Source organism: Bathycoccus prasinos, assembly GCF_002220235.1.
Source record: "Bathycoccus prasinos genomic : Chromosome_7".
Lineage (NCBI taxonomy): Eukaryota > Viridiplantae > Chlorophyta > Mamiellophyceae > Mamiellales > Bathycoccaceae > Bathycoccus > Bathycoccus prasinos.
In genome coordinates this window covers 226,910-248,226 of record NC_024002.1, presented here as the reverse complement: position 1 = coordinate 248,226, position 21,317 = coordinate 226,910, and the positions used below count along the sequence as shown (strand labels likewise).

The 21,317-nt window shown below is 49.9% G+C and overlaps 11 protein-coding genes across 11 annotated transcripts; 5 read left to right on the top strand and 6 right to left on the bottom strand.

Annotated features, from left to right (window-relative positions):
- Positions 1-82: 82 nt before the first annotated feature.
- On the bottom strand, positions 83-946 carry Bathy07g01160 (conserved hypothetical protein; the record flags this gene model as incomplete). The annotated part of the gene is made up of 1 exon (XM_007512189.1): positions 83-946. The coding sequence occupies one exon, from the start codon at positions 944-946 to the stop codon at positions 83-85; it is 864 nt and encodes a 287-aa protein (XP_007512251.1).
- Positions 947-1,355: 409 nt separating this feature from the next.
- Bathy07g01150 (translation initiation factor IF-3) lies at positions 1,356-2,567 on the top strand (the record flags this gene model as incomplete). Its single annotated transcript, XM_007512111.1, has 1 exon — positions 1,356-2,567. One exon carries the CDS (start codon positions 1,356-1,358, stop codon positions 2,565-2,567), a length of 1,212 nt encoding a protein of 403 aa, XP_007512173.1.
- Positions 2,568-2,751: 184 nt separating this feature from the next.
- On the bottom strand, positions 2,752-7,590 carry Bathy07g01140 (predicted protein; the record flags this gene model as incomplete). Its single annotated transcript, XM_007511814.1, has 1 exon — positions 2,752-7,590. One exon carries the CDS (start codon positions 7,588-7,590, stop codon positions 2,752-2,754), a length of 4,839 nt encoding a protein of 1,612 aa, XP_007511876.1.
- A 244-nt stretch (positions 7,591-7,834) lies between these two features.
- On the top strand, positions 7,835-8,587 carry Bathy07g01130 (predicted protein; the record flags this gene model as incomplete). The annotated part of the gene is made up of 1 exon (XM_007512205.1): positions 7,835-8,587. The coding sequence occupies one exon, from the start codon at positions 7,835-7,837 to the stop codon at positions 8,585-8,587; it is 753 nt and encodes a 250-aa protein (XP_007512267.1).
- An 83-nt stretch (positions 8,588-8,670) lies between these two features.
- Positions 8,671-9,939, top strand: Bathy07g01120 (predicted protein; the record flags this gene model as incomplete). Its single annotated transcript, XM_007512175.1, has 1 exon — positions 8,671-9,939. One exon carries the CDS (start codon positions 8,671-8,673, stop codon positions 9,937-9,939), a length of 1,269 nt encoding a protein of 422 aa, XP_007512237.1.
- A 216-nt stretch (positions 9,940-10,155) lies between these two features.
- On the bottom strand, positions 10,156-10,881 carry Bathy07g01110 (the record flags this gene model as incomplete). The annotated part of the gene is made up of 1 exon (XM_007511920.1): positions 10,156-10,881. The coding sequence occupies one exon, from the start codon at positions 10,879-10,881 to the stop codon at positions 10,156-10,158; it is 726 nt and encodes a 241-aa protein (XP_007511982.1).
- A 246-nt stretch (positions 10,882-11,127) lies between these two features.
- On the bottom strand, positions 11,128-14,448 carry Bathy07g01100 (unknown protein; the record flags this gene model as incomplete). The annotated part of the gene is made up of 1 exon (XM_007512266.1): positions 11,128-14,448. One exon carries the CDS (start codon positions 14,446-14,448, stop codon positions 11,128-11,130), a length of 3,321 nt encoding a protein of 1,106 aa, XP_007512328.1.
- A 184-nt stretch (positions 14,449-14,632) lies between these two features.
- Bathy07g01090 (N-acetylglucosaminyl-phosphatidylinositol biosynthetic protein) lies at positions 14,633-16,483 on the bottom strand (the record flags this gene model as incomplete). The annotated part of the gene is made up of 1 exon (XM_007512218.1): positions 14,633-16,483. The coding sequence occupies one exon, from the start codon at positions 16,481-16,483 to the stop codon at positions 14,633-14,635; it is 1,851 nt and encodes a 616-aa protein (XP_007512280.1).
- Positions 16,484-16,705: 222 nt separating this feature from the next.
- Bathy07g01080 (sarcoplasmic/endoplasmic reticulum calcium ATPase 1) lies at positions 16,706-20,110 on the bottom strand (the record flags this gene model as incomplete). The annotated part of the gene is made up of 1 exon (XM_007512142.1): positions 16,706-20,110. One exon carries the CDS (start codon positions 20,108-20,110, stop codon positions 16,706-16,708), a length of 3,405 nt encoding a protein of 1,134 aa, XP_007512204.1.
- Positions 20,111-20,362: 252 nt separating this feature from the next.
- Positions 20,363-20,695, top strand: Bathy07g01070 (unknown protein; the record flags this gene model as incomplete). Its single annotated transcript, XM_007512063.1, has 1 exon — positions 20,363-20,695. One exon carries the CDS (start codon positions 20,363-20,365, stop codon positions 20,693-20,695), a length of 333 nt encoding a protein of 110 aa, XP_007512125.1.
- A 99-nt stretch (positions 20,696-20,794) lies between these two features.
- Positions 20,795-21,181, top strand: Bathy07g01060 (predicted protein; the record flags this gene model as incomplete). Its single annotated transcript, XM_007512219.1, has 1 exon — positions 20,795-21,181. One exon carries the CDS (start codon positions 20,795-20,797, stop codon positions 21,179-21,181), a length of 387 nt encoding a protein of 128 aa, XP_007512281.1.
- Positions 21,182-21,317: the final 136 nt, after the last annotated feature.

Below are 21,317 nucleotides of genomic sequence, written 5' to 3'. Positions count from 1 at the left end.
GAGTACGTATTCTACGCGTAGTATCGTCACGGTTTACGAATATCTTATTTACGCGGCGCGCTCTGCTAAACTTTTAAATATTCTACTCGTCGAGTTTCTTCCGCCGCTGACTCTTGGCCCACGCCGGAACTTGCGCGGAGACCAACCATTGCGCTTCTTCGACCGTCGTTTCTCTTCCTAAGATTTCGTTCCGGTGAGGATATCTCCCGAACATTTCTAAAACCTCCTTGTGCCCTAATACATATTTCAACGTCCACTCCAGCGGCGTGTTCGCGCCGTTCTTTTCGATCATTCTCCTACAAAATTTCTCCGCCAACACGTGGTCCTCGACGAGCTCGGAGTGTAAAAACGGACTGACGATAAATCCTAGCGCGGCGGGTGGTAAATCGTCCCCTAACCGTTCGCGAACGATGAATTTCGAGTACCGCAACGCGCACTCGTCCCCTACGAACGCCTTTTCCGTCCCTCGAAACACGTTCCTGCTAATTTGGTCCAACAAAATAACTCTCGCCAATATCGCGTCCAACCGGTTGTCGCTCCTCGAAAACGCGTTCTTCGCCAGTTGGGCTTCGCTCAACTTTTCCTTCTGCGCGACGATAACTTCCGCGCGTAAAGCTGACGTGCACTTCTCGTCGGCCTCTTTCGATCCGGAATACCACAACTCTGCGCTCATCTTCGAGGAATACTCCCTCGTGCGCATCGTCTCCCGTTTCGGCCGTTCGGAGAAATACGCAACCTCCGTGAACCAAAACGAGAGCACTTTTTTCGAATCGATCGAATCTTTCCATCCGAAAACCTTCTTCGGTTTCAAAGTCGCAGGTTTTCGTGGTGATTCTTCTTTGCTCGAAAACGTTCTCGTTGGTTTCAGTATGCCTTTTACCGCCCCTGGAACGACCGATGACGACTGTTCTTCTTCCTCTTTCTTCTTCGAGCAGCAACATCCCATTTTTTTTCTCCCTCTCAACGAACCAACAACGAGAGAAGAAGAAGAAGAAGAAGAAAAGAAGAAGTTTCGTCGTCCGGGGATTCCTCCTCTTCTTCGGGAAAGGAGGAGGAAAGAAGAAGCCGTAATCGTCGTCGTCGTCGTCGTCGTTTTAGCGTGTTGTTGTTATTATCTCTCGTCGTCGAAAGTCGCAAAAGGCCCGCTATTGATGTGTTCGTTACAAAGTGCACTTACGAATGGTGTTTCCAACTCCAACGTGTTTTTTTTGCCGGCTTTTAATTTAGGGTATTAAAACCTAATGCAATCCGTCGGGTCGTTTTTCAGGTTTTTGCGTGACTGTTTCTACCCGCATTGCGAGACACGCGCGGAAACGCAGAGACGATTTAGACGAGGACGACGAGCGAAGAACGCGATGTTTTTTGCGACGATTCAGACGACCAACACGACCACCACCAACGGGGCTTTGACAACTTCGGTGGTTTTGACGAATAATAGTACGAAGAACAGCAGCGGTAAATCTTTTTTATCATCATCCGTGCGTCGTCACCATCAACAACATCATCGGCGTCGTCACGACCAAGAAGCGCGACTCCAAACGACGAGGACGAGAGCGCATCGTCACCACCACACGAGCGCGAGGAGCGAAACGGGCGGAGAGACGGACGTCGCGGTGGGGAGCTGCTGTTTGGAAATCGAGCGAATGAAAATAACCTCCTCCTCCTCCTCCTCTTCGAGGCTGATGGAGGTTGGAAAAGAAGGAGAAGAAATAAACGACGAGTCCATCCCTAGAAGAGAAATGAGAACAGAGGATACTACTCGAGGAGGAAGAAGAGGTCAGTTACAAGTCGTTCACGCCATGGGCCGAGGTGGGCGCGGACGAGGCGGACGTGGGCGAGGCGGCGGGCGCGGGAGGCGTTCGGGCGGCGGGCGCGGGCGCAAGGGTCCGTGGCGAAACCCGAATCAAGGCCCGCTGAGGAACGAGCAACTTTTGGATTTCGAGGAGCTGCGCGTTTTAGGCCCGGAGAAAGAAATGCTCGGGGTTATGAGCACGGAAGAGGCGTTGGAGAAAGGCGAGGAGTTAGGTTTGGATTTGGTCATCGTCAGTCCGGAAGCCGACCCTCCCGTGGCGAAGTTTATGGACTATTCCAAGTACAAATACGAAAAAGAGAAGAAAGACCGCGAGAAGAAACGACAGGCGAAATTGACGCAAGTGGAGTTGAAAGAAGTGAAAATGCGATATAACATCGACACGCACGATTACGACGTTCGATTGCGATCCTCGCAGAAGTTTTTAAGCAACGGGGACAAAGTGAAAGTGATTTGCCAGTTTCGCGGGCGGGAGAATGATTTTCGACACATCGGGAGAGAGATGTTCGACCGATTTATGGAAGATATCGAAGAGTATGGAACTTTAGAGAAGCAACCCGGTATGGAAGGTAACGCGATGACAATGTATATTGTGCCGAGAGTGACTAAAGAGCAGGTGAATAAGAAGTACGAACAGGAGAAGAAGATGAAGAATAAACGCGACAGAGCGGAGGAGGAAGAAGAAGAAGAAGAAGAAGAAGAAGAAGAAGAAGAGGAGTACGAAGAAGAGTACGAAGAAGAAGAAGTCGAAGTGTAGAAAGTGCTAAAACTTTGTTGTTCAGTCGTGTGCGTGCGTGCGTGTGTGTGTGTGTGTGTGTGTGTGTGTGTGTGTGTATGTCGTGACTGTCTTTTTCTATTTTATACTCTATTTTATACATCGTTTATCTGTTTTAGTGTATCTCATCAGGTTCTTCTTGTTCTTCTTCTTGTTCTACTACTTTTTAGGCGCTCCCAAGAGCCGCTTTTGCACCATCAGCCGCACTTTTCATATCATCTTTCTTCTCTGGCACGACCGCTTCGGCGTGTACTTCGACTAAAAACTTTGGATCTTTCAACACCGCCTGCGTCGTTAATCGGACGGGTAAGTCTTCTTCCTTCATGCCGTTTCTTTTTATGAAAAACTCTTTCCACGCGCTCGCCGTCTTCTCCATGACTCGAATGTCGCTCACGTGTAACGTGACTCTTAACAAATGTTTCAAGTCAGTCCCGGCTTGCGTGAGCATAAATTTCATATTCTGCAAAGCAGAGAGCGTTTGTTCTCCCGCGTCGTTGGACAGTTCTCGAGAGACGATACCAGTGAGCCACAACAAACGTCCGAATTGAATGATCGGGTTGTATCCCGGGTTCGCGCCAGGAGCTTTAATCCGCTTTATTTCCGCCGTAGGGTCAAATGGAGGTAGCCATCCAGTTTTGATATTCTGCGACATTAACAAGCACTGGTCGGCGAGCTTCTTAATCGCAATATCTTGCTGCTGAATGCGCGCGTTTTGCGTATTCACAACTTCAAGAAGTTTCGCAATTTCCGCCGAATCTGCCACCGCAGTAACAATACCTCCGCTAGACTTGTTGTTGGGTACAGTCAACGCTAAAGAGGAGCTGCGTTCGTTTCGTTTCGTGCTAACGACCGCGACGTCTTTTCTTGGAACCGACGGTGAGGCGACTCCAAAGTCCGAGGAAGGCGGTTCGTTGCGCCGCTGTCGCCTCGTTCCGACGGTGCCCACTGCTTCTTGTAATTTTGCCGCTGGGGGTATTGCAGGTGTATTCGCATTGAACGCAGCGTTAGCTCCTTTGCAAACTCTCACGTGACCCACAAACCCAGCCTTATTCCTCAAAACTTTACCACATTTTTGGCACGTCAAGTCCGTCTCCGCGGGCGCCGCAGCCATGGCAGGTGCCTGCTGAAACAAAACTGGAGCGGATTTCGCAGCCGCGATACGAGCCGGAGGACGAGAATCCGGCAGAGTCAAAGGAGACAGAGACGGAGAAAGTATCCCTGGAGCGGCGTCGGGGTCGTATCTGGGCATTGTTGTCACCCCATCGACCGGAGAATTCGATACCACGACTTCCGTAATCCCGTGTCTCGTCTTCAAATGCGCCACCATATCTTCTCTGTTTTGGAACTTCTCGTGAGTGCAATACCCGCAGAACCTGGTTGTAGAACCAATTCGAACAGCCGTTTTCGCTTTCTTTGCTGCTGGTGGTTCTGTTCCCGGTACAACCTCGGCGGGTCTCTTCGCGACTCCTTTCTTTTTCGTATGCTTCCCACAAAACACAGTATCACCGGGAAGTTTAGCTTCGTTGCAGCACCAATTTCCTCCCCTGGCGCGGCACATCCAATCCGGCTTTCCGTCATTAGACTTGTATTGAATCGTCGGTGCTTCTGGCGGTGGCGGGGTCGGTTTTGGGAGTTTTTCTGGTACCATCGCAGTCACAGGCACATTTGAGGGAGGTCGACCGAGTGCGCCGACGACGAGGTCGTATCTGGGCATTGTTGTCACCCCATCGACCGGCAATTTCGATACCACGACTTCGGTAATCCCGTGACTCGTCTTCAAATGCGCCACCAAGTCTTCTCTGTCTTGGAACTTCTCGTGATTGCAATACCCGCAGAGCTTGGTTTGAAAAGCAATTCGAACAGTCGTTTTCGCTTTCTTTGCTGCTGGTAGTTCTGTTCCCGGTACAACCTCGGCGGGTCTCTTCGCGACTCCTTTCTTTTTTGTATGCTTCCCACAAAACACAGTATCACCGGGAAGTTTAGCTTCGTTGCAGCTCCAAGTTCCTCCGTTGGCGCGGCACATCCAATCCGGCTTTCCGTCATTAGACTTGTATTTTTTAATCGTCGGTGCTTTTGGCGGTGGCGGGGTCGGTTCTGGGAGTTTTTCTGGTACCATCGCAGTCACAGGCACATTTGAGGGAGGTCGACCGCGTTTCTTCATTGCAGGGGCGACTGGCGGCGCGGCGATACTCGAGCCGTTGCCTTTACACGATCGCACGTGCATCGTCAGAGGACCTTGACTTTTGCAAACCTTGCCGCATTTCTCGCACGTAAGCGCACTCGAAGCGGCAGCTTTTGCGGGCGGTGGTGGTGGGGCGACAGGAGCTGGAGCAGGCGCCGCCGCGACCTTTTTGACCACTGAGACCGATTTTACAGGCGAAGGTGTAAGTGAAACTGAATTTCGAATTTTCCCTCCCGCGTTTCGAGTTTTGGTTACGCACGCGCGAATGTGCGAAGATCTTCCCGGACTATTCTTCTCGAAACGTTTCCCACAATGCGGACAATCGAGCGTTTTCCCAGTGAGCGAGACCGGCTTCTTCACCGCATCACCAGACACGAGAAGGTGCGGCTTCCGACCTCGAAAGCTCGTATCTTTCTTATTCGGTACCGCTGTCTCATCCTCTTCCTCCTCTTCGTCATCGGTCAACAAATCTTCCTTCTCGGGTTCGATATCATCAACCGTCTGTTTCCCGCGCCCGGACTTTCCTTTTGCGACTATCGATTTCACATTCGCGGACTTTGGCAAATGTTTTTCGCAAAATATCGCGCCGGCAACCTTTTCTTTTGAACAGCGCCACACGCCGTTTGTTCGTGTGCACCTCAAAGCTTCTGGCACTTTATCATTCGATTTGTTCGCGAATTTTTGCGTTTGAAAAGCAGGTCGTTGCTCATCGTCGCTTTCGAAATCGTCCAATTTGTTGGTATTTTTCGCACCACCACCTCGACTTCTCGTTGAATTCGTCGCCGCTGGCGGGAAATTGACGTCGTCGCGAAGTAATCTCTCCGCGAGCGCGTCGTCGGGAGTAACTCGAACACTTGCACCGGCGCGTTGTTTTGAAGGCGTCTTTTTCTTTCGCGAGGCGACATCCGCCGCATGCGTTGCAAAATCTCGGTCGTCTGAATCGCTGTCTCCGTCACCGAGTAACGTTTCCTCGATGCCTTGCAAAGTGCTCTTCTCTTTACCCAACGTCGCGTTGTTCTTTTCATCACCGCTGTCTTTGCCTTTTTCATTCAATTGCTTTTTAGAAGGGTGAAAGATTTTCGGTTCTTCCGAATCGCTGTCGTCGTCCGTAGCTTCAGTCATCGCTTTCGATGGAGTCATTTCTGCAGACGCCGCGTCTTTTTTCCTTTGTTGCGCCGCGTCTTTACCAAGCTGTAGAGCTTCGCGATGCTTAGCCGCCACGTAGGCGTTGATTCTGTCGTCAGTAAGTAAAGCCATCTTGCTACCACCGGCGTGCGCGCCACGACATTTTATAACGTGCACGCGCAACTTGGACGAGCCTTCGAAATCTTTCGCACACGCGGGACAAGATATTTTACCTCGATACTCTTTCGCGGGCCCGGCTAGCGGCACCACCGCTGGTACCGCCACCGGCGGTGCTGCCGCGCTTTCTTTGACAGAGACCGCCGCCGCCGCTTTCGTCGTCGCGGTAATACTGCTCTTTTTCGCGTTGTTATTATTATTTTGCACTTCCGGTGGCCCCGGGGAGTCCGTAAGGAGCGACTCGTTCTCGGTGTAGATCGCGTCCGCCGGCGGCGAGGCTCGTCTTCTAGACAGCGGTTGCGTTGGAATCACTTTAGTGGTGTTCGTATTCGTCGTCGCAGTAGTAGTTGTTGTGGCATTCGTAGCGTTAGATCGACTACCGCCGGCAGCAGCACCACTAGATAATTTCGTAGGTACCGATTTGTTCGTCACAGAAGTCGTCGTCGTCGTTGTGTTCACCGGACCGGCGCTTGTGGGAGCATCCTTTGTCGTCGCCGTGCCCATAGGTTGAGGATCTTTCGGAAATTTTGCGACTTCAACGAGTGGCGATTTCGCTTTCTCTTTTTGTTGTTGTTGAGGTTGCTGAATTTGCTGTTTCGCCACGGGCGACGGTGTTCCCTTGCTCACATTACTTACTACCGTTCGTTGTTGTTGTTGTTGTTGTTTCTTCGTAATCATCGACGCGTTCGTTTGCGTCGCCACGGTCGATTTAATATTCGCAGTAGCTCCGGTGCTCTTGTTACTATTGTTGTTGTTGTTGTTCTTGTTGCTAGTAGTATTACCATTGCTCGCCGGCGGTGATGGCACCACTGCCGCCGTCGCTGGAGCCGCTGGAGCCGCCGGAGCCGGCGGAGCCGGCGAAGGCACTCCGTTCGGAGACGCGCCGCGAGCTCCTCCAGCCGGCGCCGATGGACTCGCCACCGGACGCGTCCACACGTTCGCCTTCTTCTGTCCAGTGCTCGCGGGAGGAGGATTACTCGCAACAGCAGCAGCAGGAAGAGGAGGAGGCGTGGGTGACTTCCCAAACGCCGGCTTATGCGTCGCTTGCGAACCAAACACGCCTTTCGCCTGTTGTTGTTGTTGTTGTTGTTGTTGTCGCTGTTGTTGCTCTTTTTGCTTCTGCTTCGCTAATAACACAAAATCCTCCGCGTTCATCGCACCTCCGGCGGGCAAAACGCTGTGTTCCCTCGACTTCGTGCCCGTCGACGTGGTGGGTATCATCGTCGTCGTCGCTGCTATTTTACCTTTATCGGAAGAAAAAGCCTCATCGGTGGTGGTGGTGGTGGTCAAAGGCGGCGACGGCGTGACGTAATTCGGAGGCGGAATAATCGAAGAAGGTTTCGACGACGACGACGGTTTCGTGATGTGCGCGAGCGAAATCTTCGTGTTATTATTATTCGTAGTAGTAGTCGCAGGAGTGTTGCTCTTCTCGTCGTTGATGTTGCTGTTGGTGTTGTTCGCCGCGGTGGTGGTGCTCGTGCCGTCGTTTTTCGGCGACGACGCGCCGTTCGCCGAAGACATTCTTCTTCTTAAAGAGAGATCTCTGCGTTTGAATTCTCTCTCGTCGTCGTCGTCTCGGAAAAAAAAAGCGGTTTTTGTGTCTTCTCACTCCCTCTTCTTCTTCTTAATTCGAGGAAAATGAGACGCTTTCTTTAGCAGAGATGGAAGCCCTCTCTTTCGTTCTCTCTCTCTCTCTTTCTTTCCTCCAAAGGAGAGTTATAGTGTAGTGCAAGACGCAGAAGAGAGAAGAGAGAAAGTTGTGACGATGAATTCAATTCTGAATTCTCTGTTTACGAGTTTTGATTGGTTTTTTTTTCTCACGTGTTTTGAAGAAGCAACTGTTCTGGCACAGAAAAGCGAGAGAGAACACAGAAAGAGAAAAAGAGAATTCGAAGAAGAACACAAACACACGCAAGAGAAAGAAATTTCTCTACTTTTTGGTCGAAAAATGCCACACAAATTACCAACCATTTCTCTCAAAACATCAGAGAGTACTTACTTCTTAGGTAAGTTTTCTCTCACAACAAATGACGCATTACTAGAAAGGAGACTTATTAAAAGAGAATACGAAGAAGGAAAAATAATGTCGGCATCGTGCGCGCGATGCGGATATACCATTTACTTGCGCGAAGCGTCCGAGCTGATTTCGTGTCAGAGCTGCAACTTGACGCACGCGACGGAGACGTTGTTTAATGATGCCGATGATGATGATGAAAACGAAGATGCGCTCGTTACGACGGGTGGAGGAAAAAAGATGATGAAAACAATCTCCAACGCCGCCAGTTTCTTGTACAAGTTCAACATCGAACCGAAAAACCCGGACGGGACGAAGATTGGGAGCGAACGAGACGACGAAAATGTGAGCAGAGAACGAAGAGCGACGGTGGACGAACCGTGTCCGAAATGCGACAATCACGTGTTGAGGTTTTATACCATGCAGTTGAGGAGCGCGGATGAAGGGCAGACGGTGTTTTACGAATGCGAGAAGTGCAAACACACGTTTTCGCAGAACAATTGATTCTTTTTCTCTCGTCGGAAGTGTTGCTCTCGTCAGAAGCGCAAACACACGTTTTCGCAGAACAGTTGATTCTTTTATTCACGATGACGATGGGCAAAGAAGAAGAAAAACAACAACAACAACAACACATTCCGTGGCGTCCGAGAGATTTCTCGAGCGTGAAGAATCATCCTTTGAGCGGGATAACTTTCGCGCAGTGGTATCGGTTGGTGAGGAAGTATCGCGGGGACATCGAGTACTTTCGGTATTTCCCTCGACTGGTTTTTCTGACCGTGATGTCGATGTTCAACGCGCTCTTTGCGTGCGTTGAGATGGTGTGTTACGGTAGCGCGATTTCTAAAACGATCGTTGACGATGATCCGGTCATCATCGTCGGTCATCCGAGAACTGGGACGACGCATTTGCACAATCTTTTAACTCTAGATGAGGATTCGTTTTACACGTGCACGACGTTTGACGTCGGGTTTCCGAGCTCGTTTCTGTTGTTTCCAAAACGAGTGAGGGAAATGTTAAAAACAATCATGGACGACACGAGACCTATGGATAACATGAGATTGGCCCACGATTCGCCGCAAGAGGACGAAGTGGCGACGAACCAGTTATCCAGTTGTCTCGCGTCGCCGTACGCGCCTTTGATGTTTCCGAAATTGGAAGAAAAGTTTCGACCGTTTTATCGCTTGGACGGAGAAGACGAAGAGTATCCGTGCAAACTGGAAGACGCTCGAATTTGGCGCGATAATTTTTGGTATTTCGTGCAAAAAGTCACGTATGCCGCAGAAAGCAGTCGAAAGAAAGACGATGCTCCGAAGAAGAAAAGACGAAGATTGGTGTTGAAATCGCCCGTGCATATGGCTCGGATCAAACTTTTAGCGCGCATGTTCCCGAAGGCCCAGTTTTTAGTGTGCCATCGTCACCCGTACGAAACCTTTCAAAGCGCGGCAAATATGGCCGATAAGTATTACTGGTCCTGTTTCTTGCAAGCACCCAGAAATCGAGAAGAAATCGAGGAGTTTATATTTCGACAAGGTGAGATTTTACACGACGCGTACGAGAAGGATTTGAAAGATATCGATGATCTAACACCCCGCGTGATGGAAATTCCTTTCAAAGAGTTGGACGAAAAACCGCTTCAAACTTTAGAGAAGATTTACAACAAGTTTGAGTTTAAGCCCAGAAAAGAAAAGTACAAAGGGAGCGACGCAGAAACGAAAGCGAAAGCATACATCGAATCCTCGGCGTTAAAAAACTTCAAGAAGAACGCGTTCGCGGCGGATTTGAGCCGAGCGACGAAAAGAGAAATCAACCGGCGCTGGAGAACGTGGTTTCGCTTGTTCGATTATACCAAGTTTTAGGACACAAAGTAAAACACGACGATTTTAGTAGGTAGATAGATAATATGTTTAGATATAGATATAGATATATTTAGTATATAATTTAAAGTTAGATATACAACGCGCGTTATCCTCATCATAACAGAGCCACATTCGTTCGTTTTCGTCGTTTTCTTCTTCTTCTTCTTCTTCTTTGACTTCTTCTTCTCTCCCTCTTTTCATACCGAAAGCGCGCATTCACAAAACTTTCTTCCTCTTGAAGAACGCCTTCAAGTAGAAAATCTGCCAAAATGCCAGCCCAACGCAAACGACCAAACTAATCAATCCCATCCAAACGACTCTGGAATTCGTCGCCTCGTTCTTATCTCGCATGTCTGCCTCCAATTTCCTCAACTCCAACATCGTCTCGTGCACTTCGATCAAATCCGCCTCCAACCTTCGCAACGACTTCGTAAACACGTCCACGTCTGTCTCCTTTGCAATCTTCCCCCACGTTGTCGCCGCGACTCCAGACTTCCACTCCAAACTCACTCGGTGCTTCGCGCGATCTTCCGCCGGTATTTGCGCCGCAAAAAAGCACGCCTTGTAATCGCCGCCAACCTCCGCGGTGAAGCCGTAATCACCCTCCGAAACGTCCTCAAACTGCTTCACCACTTTCTCGTTCGGATCGAACAGTTTAATCGACAACTTCACGTTATCTATAGATTTAAACGAAAATAATACTATCGCGCGCTCGTTGTGTTCTTCCGAGACGCACTTCATGTCGTCGTACTCCGAGTCTCCGCGGTGCACGAGATCGAATTCCAACGCCTCCGCGACAAAGAATCCATCGTAAACGTCGTTTTTTCTCCACGTAATCATCATCGCTAAAGAAGAGAAAAGGAAGAAGAAAAACGACGACGAAAATAACGGTTGTTTAAACCTCCTCGTTCTTCTTTTTAAACCTTTCGTCGTCGTCGTCATTTTCGTCGTCCCAGGTGAATTCAATCAGTGAGAGTGATTGATGTGTGATGATGATGATGATGATGATGAGAGCAGTGAGTCGTCTTTTTTTATGAATTGTGGTGTACTTTTGAAGCAGTTTTGGTGAAAAAAGGAAGCTTGCAGAGAATTTTTCATTATCGCGAGCGAGAAAAAAAAAATACCACAAGTTTATTATTCAACGCGTGAGTGCATGGAAGTTCTTCGTTTACAGTAGTAGTGTTATTATTAATCCGCTTTCTTAGTATTACGAGTCACTGCTGCGTTCTTTTTTTCGCCGGTGGCGTCGTTGGCCAAACCGCCGACGGAGAACACCTCTCTCGCTTTCTGCGTGCGTATTTGATACGGATGCGCCATCCATACGCCTTTCCAAGCGCGTTTTTGCGTCCAAAACATGGGAACGGTAAGTATGCCCTGGATGGAGACGACCAATACGATCATCACGATCGTTTCGCCCGTGGTGCATTGCCAGCACACCGCGGTGGCGACTTGTAAGGCGGTGTGTAAAATTTTCACGGTGACGTCCCACGTCGGTCGCGCGCTGTGCATCAAGCTAATGATTGCAGCCGTGACGACGACGACGATGAATCCAGAGAAGCGTTCTAACTGCGGACAACGGAAGTTTTCAACAAGTTTTAAATGTTTCGTGTCCGAATCTACTGTTGCGTTGGCACTTTCGAAAACCACCGATGTGGCGGCGTGAATCGAGAACCAGCCATAGAACATTGCGTGGATGCGCATCGCCAATAAAAAGCGCTCACGCATTTTCGAGTATAACGACGTCCTCGTGACGCTAGAATAGTACATGAGAAACATAATCGCGACAAAGAAGATGTTCGGTGCGTGCGAGAGGAACAGCTTTTTCCTTAACTTGGCGCAGGCTTCCGGACTCGCAATTTTTCTAACTTTTCGGTAAAACTTATGTGCCGAGGCGAATAGAAAGCCCGAAAGTAAAATTTCGGCGTACGGGTCGCATACGTTCGCTAACGCTTTTTGTATAGAGACGTAGAAACGCTCTCTGTCGAGCCGCCGAAGCTCATTCGCCAAAGCGCGCAAGTTCAACGCGTCCATGGCGTCGATCGTGCACTTCGTCACTACGCCGGTGGCGACGCGTTCGTCTTCGCAGTTCTTCGCGCACGAGAGGAATGCTCGTCGCGTGATTGTGCCCATCACTTGCGGATCTTCCCGACTGCAAAAATTTGCATGAATCTCTCGATGAATGCGCTTTGAAGTTGTTACAACGATCGGTTCCGCTTCGGAAGCGTTGCAATCTCGAACGATTTGGAGCGTGGCTAATTTCACCTTACTCGACGACGCTTGGAAGAGCGAGGCAACGGACGAGAGAAGTGCGGTGTCTACGCCACCATTGCTTGTATTTTTCTTGTTGCGAGATGAAAACGCTGACTTATTGAAGCGAACGTACGTTCGAATCATCACCGGTGTCACGTTCATGTGCTGGTCTCGCTCCAAAATCGAATATTCCAACGTCGTGTTCACCTCCGGATCCAAGCACACTTCTTGGACTTCATCGTTAAACTTAATGTTCAAATAGGAATTTTCGCCCAATAAGTTCGCGCCGATGATAGCAATAGATGCGACGTAACCCGACAAAACCGAGCGCGCGCTCACGTGGAATACTTGTGGTTTTGTAGCATCTCCGATCATTTTTTCAACTTTCGTCATTATCTCAATGTTTCGATGTCGTACAGAGACTGAATTTCTTCCGCGTTCAACGACGACCGTCGCTTTCGTTTTTTCGTCTTGAACGCTATTCCGGACGCCCTTGACGAAGGCTGCGCGCAGCCGATTGAAAAGAGAGTTGTCTCCGGAGTGAAATATCGACTGAGCAAATTCGGTTTCAAGAACTTGAGGGTCGCTTACCCAGAAGGAAAAAGAAACGCAACCAGGTCTGACTGTTCCCAATAAATCATTGCTGTTATTATCGTGCGGAAAATCTTTTCCATCGGTAGTTCTTGCTCTCGGCGACTGCGCTGCTTCTTCGCCGCCGTCGCCGATGGCGAGCGGTTCCATGCGTAAAGCGTCGCGAACAAAATGCACGAGATCCGGATGTAAATCTGGCGGCGACGCGTTTTGCACTTTGACGTGCACCCCATCTTCCGAGGCTTGATTCAGCTCCCACGAACGTCTCACTTCCATTTCGGCTTCGTAGGCCGTTTTACGCATGGCATGGAATACCAAGCGATCACTTTTTGTCAGTGCCGGAGGAAATACGGAGAAGATGTCTGGAGAAATATCCGGGATGACCAATTTTGCCACCGGATTATACGTCGAACCTCCAACGAGCGCTTTATCAAACGCAGCTTGTTCGAGACCATATTTACCAATTTCTTGTGTATATTGATCGCGTTCGTTTCTGAAGGCGTTTCCGATAGATTTTACGTGCTCCTTATCCAAATTTTGTTGTTGTTTCCTGATATCTTCCCCCAAAGACTCTTCACTCGCATCTCTCGAACTATCACAAACGAACGATCCTCCTTCTTCCTTTTTCCTCGTCGTCGCGACACATCCTCTCGCGCTTCTTTCCCCGGCGGTACTACTGCGTTCCGCCGTCGCTTTTTCGTCCCCGTTCGACGTCCTCCGACCTTCGCTCAAATCGTACTTTCCCGCCCGTTTCAACCTCGCAATCCGATGCACGTTCAAACTCTCTCGACAACTCTTCATCCCGTACTCAAACTCATCCTTCAAGTGCGGTTTCCTGCACTGCTGACAGAACAAAACCGAAGCGCCGATACTCGGCACGAACGTGCTCGACGTCCTCAGCACGCACGCGTCGCAACAGAAGTATTTGCGAAACTTCGACCCTTTTTCATTCTTCTGCTCGTTCTCGCACATTTTACACAAAATCGCGCCGTTTCTTTCCATCTCGCCTTTCCTCGGCCTCCCTTTTCTGCCTCGATTGATCGATGCGTTGTACGCCTTTCGTTGTTCCTCAAGCTTGAACCGTTTTTGCTCTCGCGGCGATAACGTTTGTTGCTCGTGCGACGGGATTATGCGCGACTCCTCCTCACCGTTCCTCTCTTTCCTCCTCGCGACACCTTTCGATTGGCTCTCTTTTTCTTCTTCTTTTTCGAGTGGGCGGATTTCCTCTTTCTCCTTCTTCTCTTTTTTCTCGTCGATCTCTTTTCGCATGCTCTCGTTCGCCACTCGAAATGTCCTCCCGTCGAACGCGATCGAATCTTTCGTCCATCTCTTGAACAACGGGTTTCGCACTAAAACCGTCATCGAATTCGACGCATCATCCTTATTAATCTTCTTTAACCCCGCGACTTCTTGTTGGACGACGAGAACGTTGTTTTCGCCTTCGATGTCCTCTTCTTCTTCGACTCTTTCTCCGCTCTTGTTCTTCTTCATCTTCTTCTTCGCGCGATGTTGATGATGACGATGAGGATGTGTTCTTTCACGCGATGATCTTTGCCCGAAACCATCCTTTAACGCTGTCCTCTCATTGTTCTTCTTATCGTCGTCGTCTGAATCGTTGTTGGTGTTGTTCTTCCTGAAGCGGTTCGACGATCGAGTCTTCGAGGACATCACCACGTTTTTCTTTTTTACCTCCTCCTGAGAACTTCTTCTTTATCGTGGAATCTATTCCGGAGTATCTCGAGAAGAGTTAAAACGAAGAGTTGACGAGGATGATGATGATGATGATGCGAGAGACGTGTGAAGTAAAAATGTCTGAAAAAATGTTCGAAAACTATAGTGTCTAGAAAAGCTCTCACTCGCGTCTTCTTCTATCTCTTCTTCTTTTTCTTTTCGACACGAGAAATCGACCGATATCGACGTCGTCTCCACGCATAGCATCACTCCCGTTCTTCCGTTGACGTTTTGATGAATCTGCAATGATGGGGTGGTTGTTGGTCGTCGTAAAAAAATTCGATCGCTCTCGAATGTTCTCCGCCGGGTCCGCGAATTCGAGCGCTTTCAAATAGAGTTTCGTCAGCGCCGCGATGCAGCACAACAGCGGACCGAAGACGACGCCTTGCGAGGTACATTTTTCAATCACGCGGTTCGCAAAATCATCGTCATCCCTTTCGTCTTCGACTGTTTTTTTTCGTTTCTTCTTTCTCTTTTCCTTTTCGAGAAGCACGTCTAGGTACAAGTTTTCGGTGGTTTTCGCCACGGCGGACCAGGAATACTTTTGCAAAATCTGATCGCCGAGAGCTTCGCGCTCGCGATCTCCAATTTCACCGTTTGCGACGAGCGCTATGGCTTTTTCGAGCTGCTCGAACAAACCAGAAACCGTCGGCGGGGCTAAAAAAGAGGACGTTATTTCTTTTGGTTTTCCCGCTTTCAGTTTTCTTCTTCCTCCCGTTCCAGTTTCCATAGTTGATTTCTTCTCCGACGCCGCCGGAGAAGTGACCATCGTGACTCCCGGTAACACTTCTGGAACGCCACCGACGCCTGTCGCCACCACCACCAACCCGCAACTCGCGGCTTCGACAATAGCCGTACAAAATGCCTCTGTCAACGAACAATTCAAAAAAATATCCCCTCGACGTAAAATATTCGGCACGTTCTCGTGTTTCGCATCGCCTAAGAACTCTACTTTTCCTTTGCACTCTTTTTTGTGTGTTTTTTCGCACACTTCGCGTAAATGCGGTTCCATCGGCCCCGATCCTGCGATTATGAAACGCACGTTTTTATTTCGTTTCAACGTCAACGGAATGAGTTTCGCGAGAAGGTGAATACCTTTCCGGTACGTCAAACGCGAACAGACGACGATCGTAACCTCCTTCTTGCCACGTGTTTTAGCGCTACCGCTATTACTGCTATTATTGCTACTTTCACTACCACTACTTCTGCTGCTCGATTTACCTTCGCTTCTCTTCTCCGTCGCGCGAGAAGGAGGATAAAACGCCTCCCCGTCCACCGCGTTTGGAATCACTTCAATCTTCCTCGGATCAAACCCGCGCAACTCGTACACGACCTCTTCCTTTTCCTCATCATCTCGTCCTTTCCTCTTCTTCTTTTTCTTTCTCCTCACCGGCACAACGTTCATCCCACCTCTCAAACACGTGTTCTCCTTCGCCGCGTTGGTCACGCACACCGCCCGATCCGCCTCCCCGAGCGTCATCCGCAACACCTTATTGCTATGAATGCTCGCCACGTCGTCGTTCATCCCAAACAAAGAGTGGTCCGTAAAAACCACGCACGGTATCTGTAACGTCTTCGCGTGTAACACGCACTCGTGCGATAAAGTCCCGCCTTGGTGCGCGTGCACCACGTTCACGTTTTCTCGAACGCACGCTATTCGGAAAATTTTCAAAACGCCAAAAATCGTCGGAAAACAGCAGTTGGTGCCTTTGATGGTCACTCTCGGGACGTAATACACTTTGACGCCGGATTTTAAGTACCGGACGCCAGAGTACGTTTCGTTGGTGTTCGAATCAGTATTGTTATCGTCGTCGTTGTACGAGTGCGTGAACACGCACACTTTGTGGCCTCTTTCCGCGAGTTTACCGGCGAGATGCGCGATGTGTAATTCGACGCCCCCGACGTGCGGGAGGAAGAAATCGGAGACGAAACAGATGGAGAGTTTTCTTTGACGATGAGTATCGCGAGACATGATGATCACAAAAAGGATGCCGACGATTAAGGAGGAGGTGGTGGTAGCACTCGTTCGAGCAACGGCCGCAAACCGCGATTTATGTCACGTCTTATGGCCGCTTTATGCGGTGCTTTTGTGCGCGTAAAAAGAGTGAGGATTTAGGTAAAAATACTCTTGTGTGATGTCTCTCTCACATCTTCGATATAAAAGTATAACTCACTCTCACGCTGATGCTACTACCTACATGGTGTGCGGCGAAAGCTGATTGTGGAATTTCGGGCTATCCCCGCTAAGACTATTATTTATTCCACCAGCACCGCTGTTACTATGACTGCGTCTCGAGGGAAGAAGACTTTTGCCGCCGCGCGAAACGCTCCAGAAGCGCATGCGCTTTTTGAACTTTCTCGTAAACGCTTTCAAAATTTCCTCGCAGACGATGACCGGGAAGGAGAGCCATAAGACCGCTTTCCACTCTTTCCAGGAGAGATAGCTCACGCTGAAGGTGATGTTCATCCATGGGACGTATAAGATCATCACGTGTAAAGCCATGGAGATGAAGATGGCGCCTAAGAGCCATTTGTTGGACCACGGCGGGTGTTTCAATAAACTCGAATTTTCCGATAAAGCGTTCAAGGCGTTGAACATTTCCACGGTGACGAGGACAGTCATGGACATGGTAGACGGACGGCGGTCTTTGAATATTTGACACGAGTAATCGTGGGCACCTTCGACGCACTGCTCGAACGAGGTCAAATCGTTCCAGGAGAGGAGAGGACCGTTTTCAAAGTACATGAACCACCAGGCAAAGGCGACGACGGTGACGATGCCGACGTACACGCCGACAATCAAGTATCGAATGAAGAGCCACGAGTCAACGATAGGTTCCGTGGGTGATCGCGGGCGTTGTCGCATGATGTCTCGATCAGGCTTGTTGAACCCGAGCGCGGTGGCGGGTAAACCGTCGGTGACTAAGTTTACCCACAGGAGTTGCACGGGGCACAAAGTCTCCGGCATGCCCAACGCCGCGGCGATGAAGATGCACACGACTTCGCCAATGTTCGAGGAAACCATGTATCGAATGAATGCTTTGGTGTTGTCGTAAATAGCGCGACCTTCAGCGACGGCAGAAACGATGGAGGCAAAGTTATCGTCGGCGAGAACCATATCGCTCGCGTGTTTCGCCACCGCCGTGCCGGAACCCATGGAGATGCCGATGTCGGCTCTTTTCAAAGCCGGGGCGTCGTTGACGCCATCGCCAGTCATAGCGACGACGTGCTTTTGCATCTTTAACAGCTCCACTAACTTTGCCTTGTGCGCGGGTTCGACGCGACTGAAAATAGTCAAACGCGTCGCAGCTTCCGATTTTTCGCGATCGGATTTCAACTCGTCAAAGTCCACGCCTTGTAAACTCGCGCCGTCTGGAACGATTGGTTCGCCAAACGCATTCGCTTCAATGAGACCAATTTGCGAGCCTATAGACTCCGCGGTCGTTTTGTTATCTCCAGTGACCATGACAACTCGAATGCCCGCGCCTCTGCACGTGGCAATCGCACGGGCGACTTCTGCTCTCGGCGGGTCCGCGATGCCGACGAAACCGAGAAAAGTCAAATCGTTCTCATCTTCCGCGGTGATTTGCGTTTGTTTCGCCGGCATTGGACGCATGGCTAATGCTAAAACGCGCAAACTAGTTTTCGCGTATTTCGAGAGAACGTCGTTTAAGTCTTTGCGAACTTGATCGTTCATCGGTTCCGCCGCGCCTTTGCCGTTTGTGAGAGCGTTGGAGCATTTTTCCAACACCGCCTCGGGAGCGCCTTTGGAAAACAAAATGTTCGTCCCTTTTCGAGAACACAAGGTACTCATCATTTTTCGATCTCGAGTGAAATCCATTTGCGCGACACGTTTAAATTGCCCGGCCCAGTACGCAGCGCAATACGACGCGCGCTCTTGCTCAGAAAGTTTTGTCAACGCCGTCGGCATGGCGTCGAAACCGGGGAGACCAACCTTTTCGGAAAGAACTCGCAAAGCGACTTCGGTCGATTCGCCAATTTTCGCGTACTCTCTCTTGTTCAAATCAAACGTCAACGTCGAGTCGTTACATAAGGAAGCGCATATGGATAAGTGCAACACCGACGGTAAATCTGCCGGGTGCTTCACCACGTCTCTGTCGATGGAGTTGAAGCGTTGTTGTCTCGGTGAGATTACGCCGTTGGACGCTTCCAGAATCAATCCGTTCGGCGCATACGAGTTACCTTCTACGTCAAACTCTCTCAATAAAGGCGCGTGACTACTTCCACTCGCGCCATTACCACCCTTTCTACCAGTGCTACTGCTCCTTTGCTTCGTGCGATCTACCACGCACATCTTTTGCACGCACATCGCGTTCGTCGTCAAAGTCCCCGTCTTGTCCGAACACACCACCGTCGTGCACCCTAAAGTCTCCACCGACGGAAGTGATCTCACAATCGCGTGTCTTTTTGCCATCTTTCTCGTCCCTAACGCCAAGCACGTCGTCACTACGGCCGGTAATCCTTCCGGAATAGCCGCCACCGCCAACGCCACCGCGATTTTCAAATAATACACCATCCCTCGAAACCAACCGCCGTATAAAGGGTCGCCGAAATGTCCGATGTTCACCACCCAGACCAAAATACACACCACTGCGATCACTTTACTCAATAATCTACCAAACTCGTCCAACTTTTTCTTCAAAGGCGTCAACTCTTCCTCGTCGTCTGCGCCTCCGTGATTTTTCATCGCGTCTCGAATCTTCCCAATCGCCGTGTTCAACCCGGTTCCGACGACAACCGCTCTCGCTCTCCCAACGCTCACGACCGTCCCACTAAACAACAAGCACGTTTTATCTTGAACCACCGCTCTCCTCGCCCGTTCGCTATCGTCTATGTGCCCCGCCTCCTTCTCCACGCTTCCGCTCTCGCCAGTCAAAATTGCCTGATCCACTCTCAGCGTCGAACTCAAAATCCCAATAATCCTGCAATCCGCCGGCACTTTCGCTCCAACCGCGACTTCAACGATATCTCCCGGCACTAGCTCGCTCGCTTTCACCACTCTTAATCTTCCGTCTCTCAAAACCGTCGCTAAATCCGCCTGGTACGCCTTCAATTCCTCAATCGCCTTCTCCGCGTTCGTCTCTGTGACCACCCCGACGGTCGCGTTGGCGATTAAAATCAAAACAATCACCGTCGGCTCGACGAACGCCAACTCCCCGTCCCCATCCACCGCGGCTAATATAAAACTCACAATCGCGGCGACGATTAATATCTTCACCAGTAAATCGTCGAACTGTTTCAAAATTAACTTTATGAAATTTTGCCCTTTCTCCTCGGGCATTTCGTTCGCCCCGAATCGCAGGCGAAGTTTATCGATGGCGTTCGTCTTTTCGGACAAACCTCTGTTCGCATCCACTTGGTGGTGCTCCAAGACCTGTATATTTTCATCGTTTTCATCGTCGTCGCGAAAGAAAGAGAAAGGATATATTGTGTCAGTAAAACTTTGTTCTCGGGGAAGAAGAAACGAACAAAAGATGGATCCGAAACCCGACGAAGTTTGAAAACGCTCTCTCCTCGTCGTCTCCGCACGCAGAATAATAATAAGAAGAAGAGTGGTATTAAAAAAGTCACCACGCATACATGCTCACCTCGCCGATCGAACGCGCGAACGCGTCTTCCATTTTTTTTTGTGCTTCACGCGTGCCCCGACGTTTGCGCGCGCGCTTTTTGTCTCTCTTTTTCTCTCTCACGTCCGTCTCTCGGAGACTTTATTTAGGGTAGCAACAAAAAAGAAAACCCTAAATACAAATTGCACCAAACTTTCCCGTTTGACTCGTCTCTCTCTCTCTCGTCGTCATTTCCGCAAAAGAAAGACGACGGCAGGGACGCGATGGCGGAGGAGACGACGAGGAAGAGCCACGACGACGAGAAGGACGCCGCCGACGTTGTTGTTGCGAGAGAAACAACAACAACAAACGACGATGATGATGCGCAACAAATAAATTCGTCGGCATCATCGACGGGCAGTTCTTTTTCATCGAAGTTGTTCCTGCTTGCGTTTATCGGACTCTCCGTGGCGCTTGGCTTGCGCGAAGACGTCGGCGAACTCGTGAAAGGCAGTGGTGGTATTGAAAACGAGACGACCCGCGGAGAGACGATGCAACAAAAGGAAGACGCGATTTCCGTGGGAGATAGAATCCACATCTCCTTTTGTCAATCCTGACAATACCGAGGCGGGTTTGAACACGTTCGTCAGATTTGTTCGCACCATTTTGGTCGAGACGTGGATATCGTCCCGACGAATTACCCGCCGAAACCTGCGATGAGAGTATTGACGCGATTGACGAGTTACGCGCAAATAGGGATGCTTGGGGTGACTTTTCGAGGGTCGCAATTTATTCGAGAGTTGTTTCCAGCCGGGACGCAAATCCCGGACTGGGTGTCGTCCATGGAAACGAATAAGATGCACTCGATGTTAACGATTCACTTCCTCGGGAACTTGTTGAAACAGAATTTTGGGAACACCGGGGCGTTCGAGATTTATTACGACGGGGACGTCGTGTTTAGCAAGTTGAAGGAGAAGAGAATGCCGAGGTTGGAGGAGATCGTGGACGGGATACGCGAGAGACGAGAGGAGAGAGGATTCAAGTACACGAAGCCGAAGGAGATGTTGCCGGAAAGGATGAGGATGCAAGGAGGAGGACAATAACAACAACAACAATAAAGGTAAACGCGATCTTATTGGAACACACTCAAACACATGCACTCACAAAGTGATGGCGAAGAAGTAAAAAAGGAACGCACAGAACGTGCGTGCGCTTCTTTTGCCGGATAGAAGAGTTTTT